Source organism: Sitophilus oryzae, unplaced genomic scaffold (genome assembly GCF_002938485.1).
Source record: "Sitophilus oryzae breed Bouriz unplaced genomic scaffold, Soryzae_2.0 scaffold_1440_pilon_pilon, whole genome shotgun sequence".
In the NCBI taxonomy this organism is placed as follows: domain Eukaryota; kingdom Metazoa; phylum Arthropoda; class Insecta; order Coleoptera; family Curculionidae; genus Sitophilus; species Sitophilus oryzae.
In genome coordinates, this window is record NW_022146105.1 from 3,296,504 (window position 1) to 3,314,168 (window position 17,665).

General features: G+C 31.2%; 2 protein-coding genes across 6 annotated transcripts; both read left to right on the forward strand.

The window, feature by feature from the left end:
* The first annotated feature begins 144 nt into the window (after window positions 1-144).
* LOC115876811 (sodium/hydrogen exchanger 7) lies at window positions 145-4,869 on the forward strand. Of its 5 annotated transcripts, none has more exons than XM_030892767.1 (13): window positions 145-591; window positions 745-1,037; window positions 1,193-1,482; window positions 2,002-2,146; window positions 2,614-2,719; window positions 2,775-2,977; window positions 3,101-3,212; window positions 3,269-3,422; window positions 3,478-3,529; window positions 3,592-3,621; window positions 3,724-3,942; window positions 4,001-4,101; window positions 4,281-4,869. In XM_030892767.1, the coding sequence occupies exons 1-13, from the start codon at window positions 360-362 to the stop codon at window positions 4,285-4,287; spliced, it is 1,944 nt and encodes a 647-aa protein (XP_030748627.1). In that variant the 5' UTR covers window positions 145-359; the 3' UTR covers window positions 4,288-4,869. The 5 variants fall into 5 exon arrangements, with proteins under 5 accessions (XP_030748627.1, XP_030748626.1, XP_030748629.1 ...); XM_030892766.1 differs by having other exon boundaries at window positions 4,001-4,090; XM_030892769.1 differs by lacking the exon at window positions 4,001-4,101.
* A 170-nt stretch (window positions 4,870-5,039) lies between these two features.
* LOC115876583 lies at window positions 5,040-5,964 on the forward strand. Its single transcript, XM_030892401.1, has 4 exons — window positions 5,040-5,208; window positions 5,283-5,479; window positions 5,632-5,745; window positions 5,799-5,964. Exons 1-4 carry the CDS (start codon window positions 5,071-5,073, stop codon window positions 5,962-5,964), a joined length of 615 nt encoding a protein of 204 aa, XP_030748261.1. The 5' UTR covers window positions 5,040-5,070.
* Window positions 5,965-17,665: the final 11,701 nt, after the last annotated feature.

Genomic DNA, 17,665 nt, shown 5'->3' on the forward strand with positions numbered 1-17,665 from the left:
TTTGATTAAAAATTCACAAGAATTCAATGTTTGTCTGATTATTTTGAAATTAAGTGATATTAGATATCTTTGAAAATATATATTAATTAATTCTTAACCAAATAAATGTTTTATTTAGACTACAAAAGATGTGGCAAATTCCACTCTTCAAGCTTTTAAAGAGACACGCATCATATGACTTTGACAGTAGTTGTCAACTAGTGAAACCATAAACAAAAAGTAGTTGAAGTAGATATTTTAATAAAATTAAAACTATATATAGCATTGTGAATAATTCTAAAATATAATCATCGCCTTAAAAAAGCCCATTTTTTATATATCAGCGTTTTAATATATGTAATTAACCTAGAATATACAACATGACAAAAGTGTTGATAATTGTGTCTCTTATATTCAAAATTTTTATAAACAACGTGAATGGGGCTGCTTCAGATATTCAACTTGATGCTAAAGCTCAATCTACTCATATTATAGATAGCTTGAATTTGCTATCATACACCCTATTGCTTATATTAACTGTACTTACAATTTGGCTGTTTAAACATCGTAGGTTTAGTTTTATACATGAGACAGGGCTTGCTGTTATATATGGTAAGTTCAACTTATTTTAGTATGTAATTATATTTTAAACACTACATATATATCTAAAATCTTCCACTGCCCACTTAATCTATGAATATTTGACCTTGAATTTCAGATATATTAAATTTTTGCTAGTGTACTTAAAATTGTTCTTCTTTTAAGGCCTTATAGTGGGAGCTATCATAAGATACTCAGGCAGCACATCTCAAGTATTGAATATGCAAGTGTTTGTAGATGAATCCAAGTATAACTCCAGCCTACCTCCTGATACCCTATCTCTTCATATGCCCAAACCGTATTCAAATAAAAACATGACTTTTCAATATGTATTTCGTAATGAAATTGATGGGGCGCAAGAAAATGAGATAGATTTAAAAGCTACATTCGATCCGGAAATTTTTTTTAACATCATTTTACCGCCTATTATCTTTCATGCTGGTTATTCCTTAAAGAGGGTAAGATTGTAATATACAAAAATATATGAATTTGATGAATTCTTTCAAAAAAAAATTATGTATGAACTAGGAAATAATGCTAATTGTATAAATAATTAAAAATAATAAATTAACATGATAATGATGCTTAAAAATATTAACTTGTGCTGTTTCAGAAATATTTCTTTCGTAACCTGGGCGCAATACTAACATTTGCAATAATCGGTACTACAGTATCGTCTTTTATTGTTGGAGCACTGATGTATGGTTGCGTGCATCTAATGCCCCCCAGATTGGCAAATAGTTTTACATTTCTAGACACACTTTACTTTGGAGCACTAATTTCTTCTACTGATCCCTTGACAATCTTAGCTATTTTTAACGATTTGAATGTAGACGTTAACTTGTATGCCTTAGTTTTTGGTGAAAGTGTTCTTAATGACGCTGTAGCTATTGTTCTTAGTGGGTAAGTGCATTAAAAAAAATCATATAAGTTACTATAATACTATATTCAGCTTATTACCGCATGTTCTAAAATTTTCGTTTATACCTATTAAATAAAAAAATTGATAATTAAGAAAGCAGAAATATTTTAACTACACGTTACTATAATGCTATTCAGCTTATCATTTGATTTCTGCACCTTTCTAGATTTCCTCTTCATATAATATTAAATAAAATAATAATTAAGAAAACAGAAATACTACAACTACACAAAATAATACCTATTATTCATCATTAAAATCCTCCTCACATAGTGTGCTACATATATTCAAACATGGGCATAAAAATGTAATATATAGGTAAATTATGTACATAATAAAAAATAAATAGAAAACTTACCTAAATGGATTTCCAAAAGTAACGTTTCTGCTATAAAAGTATTCATTTAATCCATACAAACATCTATCTCAAAATAGGGCCATACCAAAATTTAAGTAAATTTTGGCCACAATTTCTAAAAATATATGGGGTTCTCTTTCAGGTCCATTCAGCATTATGGTAAGAGGTACCAATTAGGTACTGGTGGATTCGAAATAAAGGCATTTTTCCAAGCGGTAGGTGATTTTTGTGGAATATTCATGCTTTCGTTACTGATAGGAGCTGTTATGGGTTGTATCACAGCACTGATATCCTTTTTAATCGCACATTTTAAATTGAAAAACTTGAAACAACATTGAAAAACTTTTCTACTGTCATTTTGAAGACACCGGTAGATAGAAAACGAACCTAAAAACAATTTTACTTCGTAAATAACGTCTCTATTGATGGTTTTATAAACTTACTTGTTTTCTAAACACTTTGTAAAACAATAAAAAGATAAATTCTTTAAATTTTATATACTATTACCCTTCTATTACGCTATTACCACACTTCTTGGGGTACAAAAAACTATCGTCTTTTCGGCGGCGTTTTTTTTTGAAACTTTGTCAACGACAGAGTGCGCTACTGATAATAAGTTTTTTTGTTTTATCTGTCATTAGAAATTAGAAAACTGTAATTATAATCCGAGGGTAATTTGAATTTGTGAACAGAATATAATATATTTTTAAGTAGCGAATTTTTTTACCTTTTATATTTCCTTAATAAAAATTACTTGACTAAATATACCAGAGTACGAGATTTTCCACTACTCGAATCAGCCTTATTCGTTCTTATGTCGTACAGCACTTTCTTGATTGCAGAAGCTTCAGATTTAACAGGTACAGTTTTATTTTTATTATAATACTTAGTTTATTGCGACATTTGTAATTTTAGGAGTTGTGGCTGTGCTTTTTTGCGGAATATGCCAAGCCCATTATACATACAACAACTTGTCAGAAGACTCTAGAATTAGAACTAAACAGATGTTCGAGTTGCTCAATTTTCTAGCTGAAAATTTTATATTTTCGTACATAGGCGTTTCGATGTTTACATTCCCAAAACACCACTTTGATCCACTTTTTATATTAACTGGATTTGTATCCTTTTAAAAGAACATACAGGGTCAGTGAGAGTCAGCACCAAATGCCAATATTTTCTGACCTTGTATAAAGAAAAGATGTGTGTCTTTTTAAATATATATTTCTATTAACACTTAATAGATATGTGCTGCTGTTGGAAGAGCTGCAAATGTATACCCACTGTCGTTCTTGTTAAATTTAGGAAGACGCCCAAAGATACCATTAAATTTTCAACATATGCTGTTCTTTGCAGGTAAATTTTTTTAAGGATGTATGTATACATTTTTAAGAAGTAATTTTTTAATTCAGGTCTAAGAGGGGCAATGTCATTTGCTTTAGCAATAAGAAACACACGTTCAGAAGCGAGACAAGCAATGCTTACTACAACTTCCCTTATTGTAATAATAACAGTAATTATTCAAGGTGGAGCAACAATGAACCTGCTAAGGTGGTTGAACATACCGTAAGTCAAACTTTTAATTTTCTTTTAATTCATAATAATAATGTAATTATTTCAGATTGGGCAACGACGAGGAAACAGAAGCTCTCTCTCAAAATGGACTGCATAGTGTAAGTTCTGTTATTTATTTATATTTCCACTCTCACTTTAATATCACCATTTTATTGAGCAGGTATATAATTCAATGGAACGTGGCATTGTGGTAGGTAGATCACAATCTTTTCACTGGCATGCATACTGCATGAAAATACTCTATACAATTTTTTTGTATATTCATCCCTAACTACAGTTGTATTTATTATAGGGGAATACCACACCTAGAAATGAATGGAACGAACCTTTTGGTGAACCAGAAGCTCCCAAACCAAACGAAAAGGCTGTGCTTGCTAGAATTTGGGGTTCATTTGATACAAAGTATATGAAGCCATTACTGACACATTCTAAGCCAACACTGCTAGAGACCCTGCCAGTTTGCTGCAATCCATTGGCCAGATTGCTGACCACTACAGAGCAATTGACTCAGGTACAATACTGACTGAATTTTTTGTGTATTCTCTCAATAAAACTACGAAACATTTTAGGAGTCTTCGAATTTAAAAAATCGTGACTCAGACTCTGATCTTTGTATTGAAGAGAATGACTTCTCCTCTAGTTCAAGAATAAATACTAGAGTAAGTCTTTAGTAAGTCCTTAGTAATATTTTAGATCTATTTAGAATATCTTCTTTTCTTTTGTAGTTGGTAGTTTTATTGATTGTTATGTACTTGTTAATAATTTTCTATAGTGAGAAAAACTAAACACCAGATAATTTTTGTCACTATATAATATATAGCTTTTTTAATGTTCTGTTCTCATTTCTAGCCAATAAATGCTATAAGTGGACATCAAGTTTGAGAAGATTATATACCTTACTTATCCTTAAAGTTTCTAGTCATTATTCATAGTTGTAAGCATCCTACTTGTATATCTTAGTCATAGTATTTACCATATTTGATATCAGCTATATCTCAAATTACGAAAGAGGTTTATATGAATATAATTTATTTTTGAATGATTTTAAAGAGTTAGATACATATATACATATGTAAAAGTTTTCATTTAGTGGACATAATTGAAATATGAGAGTAAAAATCAGTATTATAAAATGTAATAACTATAAGAGATACAGACTTCAATCGAAGGCTAAAATAAAGAGGTACTCATACAGAAGCAATACATCAAGAAAAATATTATCAACTGAGATTGTACCTATGTAGGATTTTTAGGAGAGTTTCTGTGATAAAACAGCTTATAAAAAGCGTATTCGTTCATTGTGAAAGTTATTAAAAAGAGTTTTTATTTAATTTGTAGAGGATTTTCTAAGATCTGAATTTTTTGTTATTAAACATCCTGTTTTGCATGAAATATATTGTAGATTTTGTTGAATAAAATTCTATGTGTTTATCCAAAACTGAGTTTTATTTTAATACAACAATCTTTGACCAAAATTTAGTGCTAATTTGTACACTGCTCTTAACTTAAGACAAAAACCATTTATCATTTCTTAATTATAACAGTAAACATCGTTTGTACTAATAGTTAAAGTAAATATGAACCTGCAGTGTATCTAGTCCAGTTGTCACTTCCACATCAGTTAAAAAAAATGTAAAAAATGAACTCTCACATCTTATTTCTTGTAGTAAGCATTATAACTTTAGCTAAATATACTTTTTCTGAAGATGAAGGAAGTTACACCTTTCTTAACACAGTTAGATATCCATATTCCGCGTATTATGATCCTTTCATGGGGGTAAGTGTGATATATTTTCAAGATTTGAATATTTTCTGGGTTTTATGTAAGAAACCGTTACGTTTTTTATCTAGCTTATTATAGCACTAGCAATTAAACTCACTCCTTCGGAAATAGATGCAGATTTAGCTTGGAACATTGAGGCTAATTATTTCTTACCTCAAAATGAAAGTGAGTACACTTTTCCTCCTTTGGTGCCGAGTGAATCTACTGAAAGACAGTTTTTTGAAAGGTCTATGCTTTATAAGATATTCGAAATGGAATTAGATGCGTAAGTGTTTAAAATTAAGGATATTTTGTGAAATCAGTGAAATTAAAGCTTCCATAAAGTTTAGTTAAATATACATTCGTTATGGCGAATGCGCTAGGAAACAAAATTGGTCAATATAAAATATAAATGCTTTTACGATATTATTTAACTAGTTTTAGTGAGAAACATGGTGGAAAAAACTGTTTTTTACGTATTCTATGCGAGATGGCATGTTACTCAACCAAGGACAGTGATATTTTAGGAGATATTATCCATATACTATTAAGGTAGCGTTGAAAACTATGACGTAACACATATATTCAAAAGATTTATTTTTTAGCCCTTCTTCCTCAGTCGATAAAAAGATGCCACACAGATATACCGATGCAGAGAACTATGGTAAAAAGAATAGCCACTGCAAGAAATACGCTATAAAATGTCCCATAAATATATTAAACTTTTTCACTGTGTTAGGAGATATTTTAGAAAATAAATATATCGGTTAACTTACTCGTTTTACTAAAAAAAATGTAGTTAGAACTGTGAAACTACAGGTATAAAAGGGACCAATATTATCATATTTATATACTGACCCCAGATATACCCGTTATTTCATCAAACAATTCATCCATTTTTTGAATCAATAAAATCAATGTCCTATGATGTCAAACCCCTGGTTTCCTGAACTACAAACTGCCGACACTTTAATATAACACAAATGTCATGTAGCCTGTCGTCCATAGAATCCCAAGGAGCTAGTAATAAATTCTCTTGATATCTTTAATTCGGGTTTATCCCGTATTTAGTTTCTCCAGTAATTGGCACTCTGGCTTTCCTAGAAACCCAGAAATCTTCAAAAATATCCAACATTTACTAATAAGCCCATCTTCAGTCTTGATATTTGTAACGTTGACGTTCATCCAGTGGATTCCTGAACTACAGACTGTAGACACTTTAATATAATACAAGTATCAGCAGCCTGTTGTCCAAATTCCAAGGAGCTATTAATAAATGCTCTTGATATCTTCAATTCGGCTATCTCCCGTATTTAGTGTCTCCAGTAGTCTGGAAAAACCAGGTTACCAACACTAATCAAAATAAATGTTGGCACTCTGGCTTTCCTAGAAACCCAGAAACCTACAAAAATATCCAACATATACTAATAAACCCATCTTCAATCTTAATTCTTATATAACGTTGATGTTCATCCAAGGTATTCCTGAACTACAGACTGCAGACACTTTAATATAATACAAGTGTCAGTAGTCTGTTGTCCATAGACTCCCAAGGAGTTATTAATAACCTCTTGATACCTTTAGTTCGGCCTTCTCTAGTGTATCATTTGTCTCCAGGTGTCTGGAAAAAACAAGGTACCAACACAAATCAAAATAAATGTTGGCACTCTAGCTTTCCTAGAAACCCAGAAACCTACAAGATCAGCTACTGTAATCAATGATGGTGCAGTTAATCAGGAAACAGGCGATGGTTTCCCGAAGTAATTCCGTTGAATCTCATCTCCAGGTGTCTTGACAGACCAAGTAACCAACTTTAATTAAAATAAGTATTGGTTACTTTGGCTATCCTAGGTACCCAGAAACTTTCAAATTTATCAAGCATATCCTAATAAACTACTCTAATAAAAAATGTCTTCTTCATCTTTATTCTCACTTCCACATGCCTAGAGATTAGTATAACCTACACTAATAAGTAATTGGAGACTTGAGGTAGTCTGGTTGTCGTAGACACACAGAAACACGTTTTTGCAGTTGACTTAACACCTTCGGCGATTTTTATTTCAGAATATCCAGAAATGTCCGGTTACTAACACTAATTAAAATAAGTAGTGGCTCATTGGCTTACCTAGAAACCCAGAAACCTACACAATTATACAAAATATACTAATAAACCCATCTTCATTCTTGATTCTTATCTCTAGGTGCCTTGGAAAACCAGATGATTTCCCTAGACTCAAAAATAAAGCAGGGGGGGCCTGGGGTTGAGCCCACGGGGGGCCTAGGTCTTTTGTCCTTTAAAAAATGAAGAATAATATTAAAAACACATTTTTTGAATAAAACGTTTACATAAATTTCTCTATCAGTAGATTTCATAGACTTGGTTATCAAACCGTGTTCCTGTAGATTACTTAAATACCTACAAATTTTCTAAAAAAAATAAAAATTAACACAATTTTTGAACACAACAAAACTAGAAAACGTCATTTTTACTGCATCACAAGCAAATAAAAATTAATACGTAGCCAAGTGTCATAATTTAAAATTTCTCTGGAGGGTGCCCAGGAGTACATGGGGGGGGGGGCACCCCCGGGCACCACTGTAGTTACGCCAATGGCTGTCAGTTAACAACCTCGGCGATTCTCATTTCCAGGTATCTTGAAAACCATAGTACTAACTTTAATTAAAATAAGTGTTGCGTCTCTGGCCTTCCCAGACACCCACAAATTGACAAAATATATTCTGCATATTCTAATAGAACACGCATCAATAATAGCCCTTTCTTGAATCTTCATTTTGATTCTCAGGTACCTTGAGCGAAAATTCATTGCCCTAGAACAATGTAAGAGTGTAAAATGTATGCAGACGCTTTGCTCATGAGTATAATATATACATTATATTCCTACAAACTCTTAAAAATACGAAGTTAGATCTTATGTACTTATATTTATGTAGATTCATAAAATTAAGAAATATTTAATGTAGACGATTTTAAGTGTTGATTTAACATTTCTGGTGATTCTCATCTCCAGGTGTCTGGAAAGACCAAGTAACCAACTCTAATTAAACTAAGTGTTGGTACTCTGGCTATCCTAGACACCCAGAAACTTACAAATACATAATATATCCAACATATCCTAATATTAATAAATATTTAATAAAAAATGTCTTCATCTACATTATTACTCCCACATGCCTAGAGATTAGCGTAACCTACCCTAATAAATTGGAGACTTGGGGTAGCCTGGTGGTCTTATAGACACACAGAAACATGTTTGTAGTAGTTGGCTAACGCTAACACCTTCGTCGAGTTTTATTTCAGAATGTCGAGAAATGCCAGGTTACCAACACTAATTAAAATAGGTGGTGGCTCTCTAGCTTTTCCTGACACACAGAAACACATATCCTGCTTATTATAATACGTCAGTCTTCTTATAAAGTATACCTTCTTCAATCTTCATTATTATTCCCAGATGTCTAGACCTCCAAATACTTTACACCAATAACACAAGTCCTTTGGTTAGTCTAGACACCCAATTTTTGATTTGGTTAGTCTAGACACCCAATTTTTGAAAATCAAAAACCTAAAATATTCAGCATATTGCAATATACTTCTTCAGTCTTCATTGTTGATTTTTATTTCTAGGTCTCTTGGAGACCCAGTCTACCTGCAGTAATAAACATAATTGAAGGCATCCTGGCTCCTCCAGAGACCCAGAAATATGGGCCAGTAAGGAGTTTCTCGATGATTCTCAACTCTAGGCATCTTGAAAAACCAAGTTGCCTACACTAACAAAAAGTGGAGACATTGTGGCTTTACAAAAAATCCAGAGTCTATTGTTAATTATTGTTGAACTGAATATTAACACCAACTATTATAAGTTTGCTTCTAAATAATGCTGAAGATATAAAATTACGGAGGCACATAAATAAAAGGGGCTGATGTATATTTATAAATCTCCATAAGTCCGCGAATATTTATGTGGACCCATAATATTACTTTTGCTGGCGTACTTTTTTTTACCAAACCGCGTAAACACTGTAGAATCTCAATGATCGGTAGACTTTTTACTATGAGGCTTAAAAATACGGAGGCACATAAATAGAAGGGCCTTATGTACTTTAAAGTCCCATTAGTCCGCTAATATTTATGTATATCCATAAAATTGCGATGTATTTATCTGTCCTGACAAATGTATTCCTTGACAATTCTTTGTAGATACTCAATAATATGAACCAACATAAATAACAGAGTTTAATTTATTTGACTTTCATTATACCTCTACTATTTATGTAGACCCATAAAATTACCCAATATACTTGCTTTTTATCAAAAAATTATTCATTCCGCTGCAGTCGAAGTTTGATAAAATTAGGAATCTACATAAATAAAAGCGACTGATGTATTTATAGCTACAGTAATACGCTAATATTTATGTAGACCCATAAAATACTAAATATAATTATTGCTTCCACACTAACCTATATATAAATCTATAAAATTTAATGAATTATCTATAAAGAATTATGATATTTTCCACCCACATAAAAAAGATATAGATAAGATTGTGAATGACGGAGGAACAGAAATAAGGTGGACTGATGTGTCCAAAATTTCATAAGGCCACAATTATTTCTGTAGATCCATCATTCCGAAATATATTTTCTTCCTAGGAAATCTGATGTTTGTAGAATTACGCAGAACCCAAATATAGGAAGTACACATGTTAGATCCTAGCACATTTTTCTCATATGATCGACTTAAATCCATATGTATCCTGTATTTGAGAGTTGATTTTACGAAACTACGAATATACAAGGTGGCAATGTAGCTAATAACTCATTAGCCACCAAATATATCCGTTGTCTCGTAAGATTGTTCACTTTTTATTGATGTCGATTCTGATTTTATAATTACGGAGACCCAGATATACGTAGGGCTAATGTTAGAAATCTCATTAGACCCTCCGGCATATCCGTAAATCCATAATAGTTATCAGCATTAGATGTACAATACGAGATATAGAAGATACAAAATATAAATTCGATATCTTATGCTGGCTAGAAGTACTTGTAGAATTTTTGACATCTTTTATCAGCTAAACCTTATACCCAGATTTAATTCAAAACAAAAATCTAGAGTAATGTGTCTAGCAGATCAAAAATGCTTCAAAAACCACTGGTTTGGAAGTTATAGAACGATTATAACAACTTGTTTTGGCTAAACACGATACCCAGAATTTTTCAACGACAAAAATCTGGAGCAAAGTGTTTAGCACAAGCAAGATGAAACTGTATAACAAGTTACCTTTTGTAGATGCTAGAACAACTTTCATTTGCTAATCAGAGAACTCAGATTTATGCTATAATAAAAATCTGGAGAACTATGACTAGCATAAGGAAGCTGTAGAATTGTCCAGTATACCATGTTAAAGTACGATATTACTACTTATACCTAATTAATTATCGTAAACCCCACATTTAGCTAGAGATAAATTATTATTTATTAACAACAAAAATAAAAAATTGCGTAAAACATTAAGTTTTTCTGAATTATTGATAATCGTTGATATTTTTAAAAATTCAAGTCAGTACAATCATTCAGAACTAATAAGGGAAGTACTTAGGAATAATCCGATTTACGAAATCCTCTATTGTGCTATTAAGGACCTCATGCTGACCACGAGTAAATATATTTTGTAAACACTTCCTTAACGGCATTCAAGTCATATTTCGACAGCTCTTTGTTGGTCTGCATCGATAAAAGAGATTGCCATCTCTATTTTAAAAGAACTCTCTTGGCAGAGAGGAACCCCAGGTCTTTTGTTGGCAAATTGGGAGGTGTTATGCTTTCACAAATCCATTTACACACTCGCTAGGTCAATTTTTGATGTGGCAAAAACATCAGTTAGTTCACAGAAATGGAATATTTTAAGAAAAAAATAAAAAACTTTTTTTTGGAAATTACGAAAAAGTCAATGCGAAAATGTATGATTAAGTATTTCTATAATAAATATGTTGATAAAGGGTAAAATTGAAAAAGGGTAAACGATTCTTTTAGCACGAAAGCACGAATTTAGTAGCCAAAATTCTGAAAACCAATAACACAAATCCTATTGTTAAAAGTGAATGAGCATCGAGTCCATTCTTCGCCAAGTACTTCAGCGACAAGAGTATGGCATGTGTCAAAAATATGACACTGGTTATAACTGTAGAAAAGGATTATTATAAAACTTTGTTAATCTAAATAGAATCTATACAGGACGAAAAGATAATACTCTTAAGAATACAGGGTGGGCCGGAATTATCTGATTTTTGGTGGTCAGCTTAATTGGGGTGGACGCGTTCCAGGTACCTAACGGGAAAATTTGTACTAGTCTTTTATTGTGCGTCTTTTTTTCAGCAAAAATTCCGTTATGTAGCCTCAGGAAAATAACTGTTAATCGGCTAGAATAACCAAACAAACCAATATTGTTATCAAGTTTCTTTATAACACGTTTAATCAAAGTCGAATTTGCTTTGATATGCAGACAGTCATGGTTATTGTACATTGAATATCTAACAAACAAGATAATTATATTTAATGTCCCCATGTATCATGTGATAAAGTACATACCTGCCTGACTAGAATTACCTACATTTACAAGAAACAATAATATCATCAAGAAATTACTTTTAGAGATAATTTTTTATTTACAAATTCGCAAGAAATTTTAGGTTTTTTGGATCGAAATCACAATAGAGGTAGAATTTATTTAGGGCGTTGCATTACTTGCAATACTTTAATATATTTCTTTTGTCATGACTAATTTCAAAATGTCAAAAAAAAAATGATGTACTTATATAATCAAAGATTACATATTAGGGTTGGGTTGGTTTGTGGTATAATAGTCAATTTAGAAACCATTTTGTCTCTACACATTTTTTTTCCTACAGTCCTCACTTAAATAAATTATCTAACTTAAATAACTTAAATCTAACTTAAATAAATTACCGGATTGTCTTTACAAGAAGAAAAACTTTTTTATTTTTGACATTTTGAGAAAAATACATTCTTCATAAAAAATTTTGGTTGTTCTAAAATGGTTCCAAATTTCCATACCGTTTTATAGGAAATTTAAAATAACATGAAAATATAGTTGAATTTTGAATGATATTTATATAATTTTAATTAACGTAAAATTTATTGCTGTTTAAAAATGTCAAAGTACCTATAAAATTTATTTAGTTCAATGCTAGGGTAAGGGTAATGATAATTATCGGAAAATATGATACTTTAACAGCAGCAAAGAATATGACGTTAATCAAATTTAAAAATAACTGTCTATCAAAGAATGAAATCGAAATTATATAACCATAGAAACGCGTTTTGATTTTTAAGACTTTTTTAGGAAAATTTAACCATACCTATTTTCATGTTTTTCTTAATTTTCTCTAAAACGGCATGGAAATTTGGAAAAGTATAAACGGAATTAACCATTTTAGAAGCAAAAAATTTTATGAAGACTGGAACACATATTGTATATAGACAATCCGGGAACATACTGTATATAGAGCATTTAACAAAAAAAAAGAAATTTATTAATAGCAATGGAATGGCACATTAAATTACAATATTATCGATTTTTTCAAAAAAGAATCGCACTAGAACCAGTAAATGATTTAATATTTTGGAAATTAGAATTAAAAAAAATAAGGCACATGAAAAAGGTATAGTAGTATCAAAAATATTATAGGTATGCAAATCACTGTAAAAATGGGGTTAAAGTATTTAGTACCTATTTAGACGCTTAAAAAATATGAAGGGTGCAAGAGAAAAACTTGACAAGGCCCCTACAAAATGTATAAACTATGCAGGGTAATAAGTTGTTAAATCCTATGATATATGACTAGTAAAAATATAGAATACACGGAAAGAACTTGATAACCAGTGCTCTCCTGTAAAATTAGTAAAATTGCGGTTATCATGTTTTTCCCTTGGATCCTTCATATAGAAAATCTGAATAATAAATACGAAAATTGCTTGAAATGCTTTAATGTTTCTTGTCCCTAACGTATTTCGTCTCCAAAAGAAACGTGATATAGGTATAGTATGCCATATTAGAAGCTACAAGACTACACTACATAAAAAACGGCTTTATATTAATTCTGATCAAAGAAATTAACTAGAACAACTGTGAGACCTTTGTGTCTCTTATTATGACGGTATTTACTTAATATTAAGTTACTTACCGCTTCAATAATGGTCCTCCGCGCAGTACCACTACTCATACCGTTCATCCTCTGTGCCGGTCTCAATCAAAATGGACGATGCACTTCGTCGTAGAACATTTTGTAGAAAATTCGACAGGAAATGCGTTTTTTGAAAACTGACAGTCCATACATAGGTGCCGAACTGATTTATCCTCAAACAGAAATAGAAATTCATCAAGAAAAATATATTTATGATTGTTTTTTAAATAAATAAGGAAATATATCAAATAACTTTATAAACTAATCAGACGTGCAGCTACGAGAGCGATTTTTAAATGAAATATTTTTTCCATGCTCTCCCATACCTAACGGACCTGCAACATTGCAAAATTAGACCGATAAAATATTGTTCGATATAAGAAATCAATAGCCTGAACGTGGGAACTGATATATAAAATTAAAATATTAATTGTAGTATATTAAAATGTATCCAGTATTTTTAGTTAAGAAAAGATGCGTAATTTAAAATACTTAACATGACTAATTAGCTACGAACTGTAACTCGATTCCCTGTAATTTTACCCTTTGTGTCTTTACCTAGATGGCGGCTAGTGTTTTAAAAATATGGAAGTGATATCTGATTAATCGTAATTCCATAGATGTCGTTGCAGTTATTTTTTTATTTTGGGTTTAAGAATGAAAGTACCAGGGGATTTGATTAAAAAAGTATAGAGGAAAAGTTAGAACCGGGATTTCCCGGTTTTGTCGGTACTAGCAAATTTTTGCTTAATGATTGTGTATAGTTCACCAAGGATGGGATGGTTTTCAGAAGTAAAACGAATAGAAAATTTAGTTTCAAATGAAAATAATATCAAATTATTATGTAATCAGTCATGAGTAAATTCGCAGTACAAGCGAAGAAAAAACAATGCGAAGAAAAAACATACATAACTTAAAAGTACAAGCGAAGAAAAAACATACATAACTTAAAATTTACATAAAAAAAACTAACCACAAATATAACTAATAGATTTAGCAACATTATTCTAAATAAAAAAATAATATATTTAAACTACCATAATTACAAATAAATACACACAAGAACTTCAGAAGTAAGGACAATAATATAGCATCACTACCTATTTAGAAGAGTTTGATTTTGACCTCTAGAAAGTATCAATGGAATTTTGCGTGCAACAAAAAAATTTTTTTTAATTATTGTTACCGAGTTCCGAAAGTACCGAAAGAACCGGGATTTAATAATTTCGAATCCCGGTTCCTTAATGTCTTAAAAAAACGGGAATTCAGGATACTAACTTTTGGTATCGGAATTTCTCAGTTCTGATCTGCCAATAATATTAAAATTATACAGTGTGAGTCTTAAATAAGTGCAAATATTTTTAGGATTTCGACCCCGAAAACAAGATTATGATTATTCTCTCGCGATGTTTTTTTTGAAAATTTGGAATTTTTTGGGATTTTTTTAGTTTTTAGGTAAAAAACATAATTTCTTCATAATATGGCAACATAGGTAGTAGATTAAATTTACAAGAAAGAAAACCCAAAAAAGACTCAAAATTTAAGCCAAATTTTTTTTTGGAAATTTTCAAAGTAAAATAACTCGGTTATTTTGGACTTATTTGAAAAACGGCAAAGAGAAAATATGTTTCTTTTATCGAGATCTACCAGCCCTGAAAATATTTGCACTTTAAGACTCACCCTGTATGTAAATACCGTATGATAGAATACAAAAGGCGTCAGCGATGGCTATGAAATGAAGATCGCTGTCATTTTATATGTAAAATAACATGGGAAATGTCATCGATCGTCATTTCCAAGCCAACTGAACGCTGGTTTTTTTTCGATCATACGGTATATACTGGCTGGCATAATAGGTAAATATATGAATTAAATTTATTTTTTTTTATTTAAATTTAAAATAAAAACAATATTTCTTATTTTGTGGGGGTGAGAGGGGGCATATAGTATATAACATTAGAAATATGTTATTATTATCGGCCCTCGTTATAATTTTAGGTATTACTATGAAATCTGGATCAGAATTTTTCCTTTTTAATTCTATAAATATTGTCAAAGGCCTTTGGAATTGAGCTTTTTCCTGCGCTATATCACTGTGCGAAATACAAAAACAGAGATGCCAATAACGAGGTTAGAAGTTGAGTTAAAAGTGACATTAGTGCCTCCCTTTTAGCTCCATCAGATAATTTTATAATAGAATTTTATTGCTTGTATGTAGATAGGCACTCTTAAATCATAAAAGCCTGGTGTAATTCAATTGGGCCCGCTTTTTAGTTCGTTGGCGCTTTTGAAAGCTATATCGACACCTTTTTAATTTATTTTCGGTCCGCTCTCTTCAGGCGGGGACAAAAATATGATTAGTTGGGGTGTTAAATAGGCAGTACCTGAACCACTGAATCGCCTAGAGGTAAAACGATATTTTCGAGAACGCAATGAATAGCTCTGTCAGATTGTGTAAATACCACTGTCTATTTTGCGTTTATTTGATTAGGTAGTTCGTGTTTTGACAACGTACCAAATTGCCACTTAGAATGCTTTGTTAGGTTTTCGGGTTTCCATAGAAAAAAATCGTTACCATTCTTGAAACTATTCGGTTACCTCGGGCTGTGACATTTTAGAAGCTTATTTACGCAAAAATATTGAATTCTTGCATACCAATTCCTCTTGTCTTGTGTTTTTTTCAAGACCAAGACCAGAGTTAGACTTGCAAGATCAAGGCCGAGACCGACAGTGCAATACTTTAGCAAGACCAAGACCAGGCATGCAAGACTTTTGCGGTCTTGAGTTTTTCTATGCATTTTTTATTTACTCGCATATTAACCATTTTAGAACGAGCATATTTTTTATAAAGTAGCTATTTATTTCAGAATGTTAATAATAAAAAGGTTTCTTCTTATAAAGACGATCCGGGGATATAGTCTATATCGTACGTTCAAAAAAAAAAACGCCGGCGATTTGGCTTGGAAATGACTATCGATGATACTTGCCATATATTTCTTCATATAAAATGACAGCCATCTTTATTTCCAAACCAACTGTGAGACTGTTTTTTTCGATTGTATTGTACCGTATGATCGAATAAAAACGGCGTCAGCGATGGCTATGAAATGACAATCGATGACATTTCCCATATATCGCTGACGTCGTTTTTTTTTCGATAATACGGCATTTATCTAGGTACTTTTAGAACATTTTGCTTTGTTTTATATATCATTACGCAATTTTTTTAAGTTAAATATACAGGGTGAGTCTTAAATAAGTGCAAATAGTTTCAGAGCTGGTAGGTCTTGATAAAAGAAACATATTTTCTCTTTACCTTTTTTTTTCAAATAAGTCCAAACTAACCGAGATACCTTACTTTGAAACATTTTTTGCTTAAATTTTGAGAACTACTGGAAAATTTAATCTACTACCTATGTTGCCATATTATGAAGATATTATGTTTTTTAACTAAAGATTTAAAATATTTCCAAAAAATTTTTCAAAAAAATTTGTTTGCAAAAAAAAATTCATAGACGGGTTTCTGGGGTCGAAATATACTACCCCTAAAAATATTTGCTTTTATTAAAAACTCACCCTGTATAAATTTAAATTGTAATATATCTATTAAAAATATTTTCATAAGCTCTTTTATTTTATTGTGTCCTCTAAACTTTTGAAATTATTGTACAAAATTGCGAAAAATATTTTTTTCTGTCTTGGAAAAAAATATTATCTATTGCATTTTTGTTTCTCTTTGAATTTGAAAAAAAAATCAATGGATGGATCATTGTCAATATTTAAATAAACTTTTCTTAACAATTTTTTTAACAAAAATATATTTTTGATATTTTAAGATATTTTGAAGCAAAAACATTTGATAAACAAAATTGAAAGAAATGTAGGGTATCTGGTATTTATAACAAACTATAGAAGGTCCAAAAGGGATTGCTGCTAAACGAGGTGTCATATTGCCAAACCGAAAGTGTCATCTTACGCAAGGCCAACTGTTCTTCTAACCACTGCAACTTGAGTTTATCCAATTCGGATGTCATTGTACCTTAAATGCCCTATTGTCCCTTATGTTCATCCCCCTTTTTATATGCTACCACCTATTAGTTTGGTCGATCTTACAAATCGTTTACAGCGGAGATGCATGTGCAATTTTTGTTTTATTTTTATTTATTTTTCCTTACTTGTCGAGAATACAGTATCACGAGTGAAGCTCACAAGGAAAAAACCTCGACATATAGTCGAAATTCAA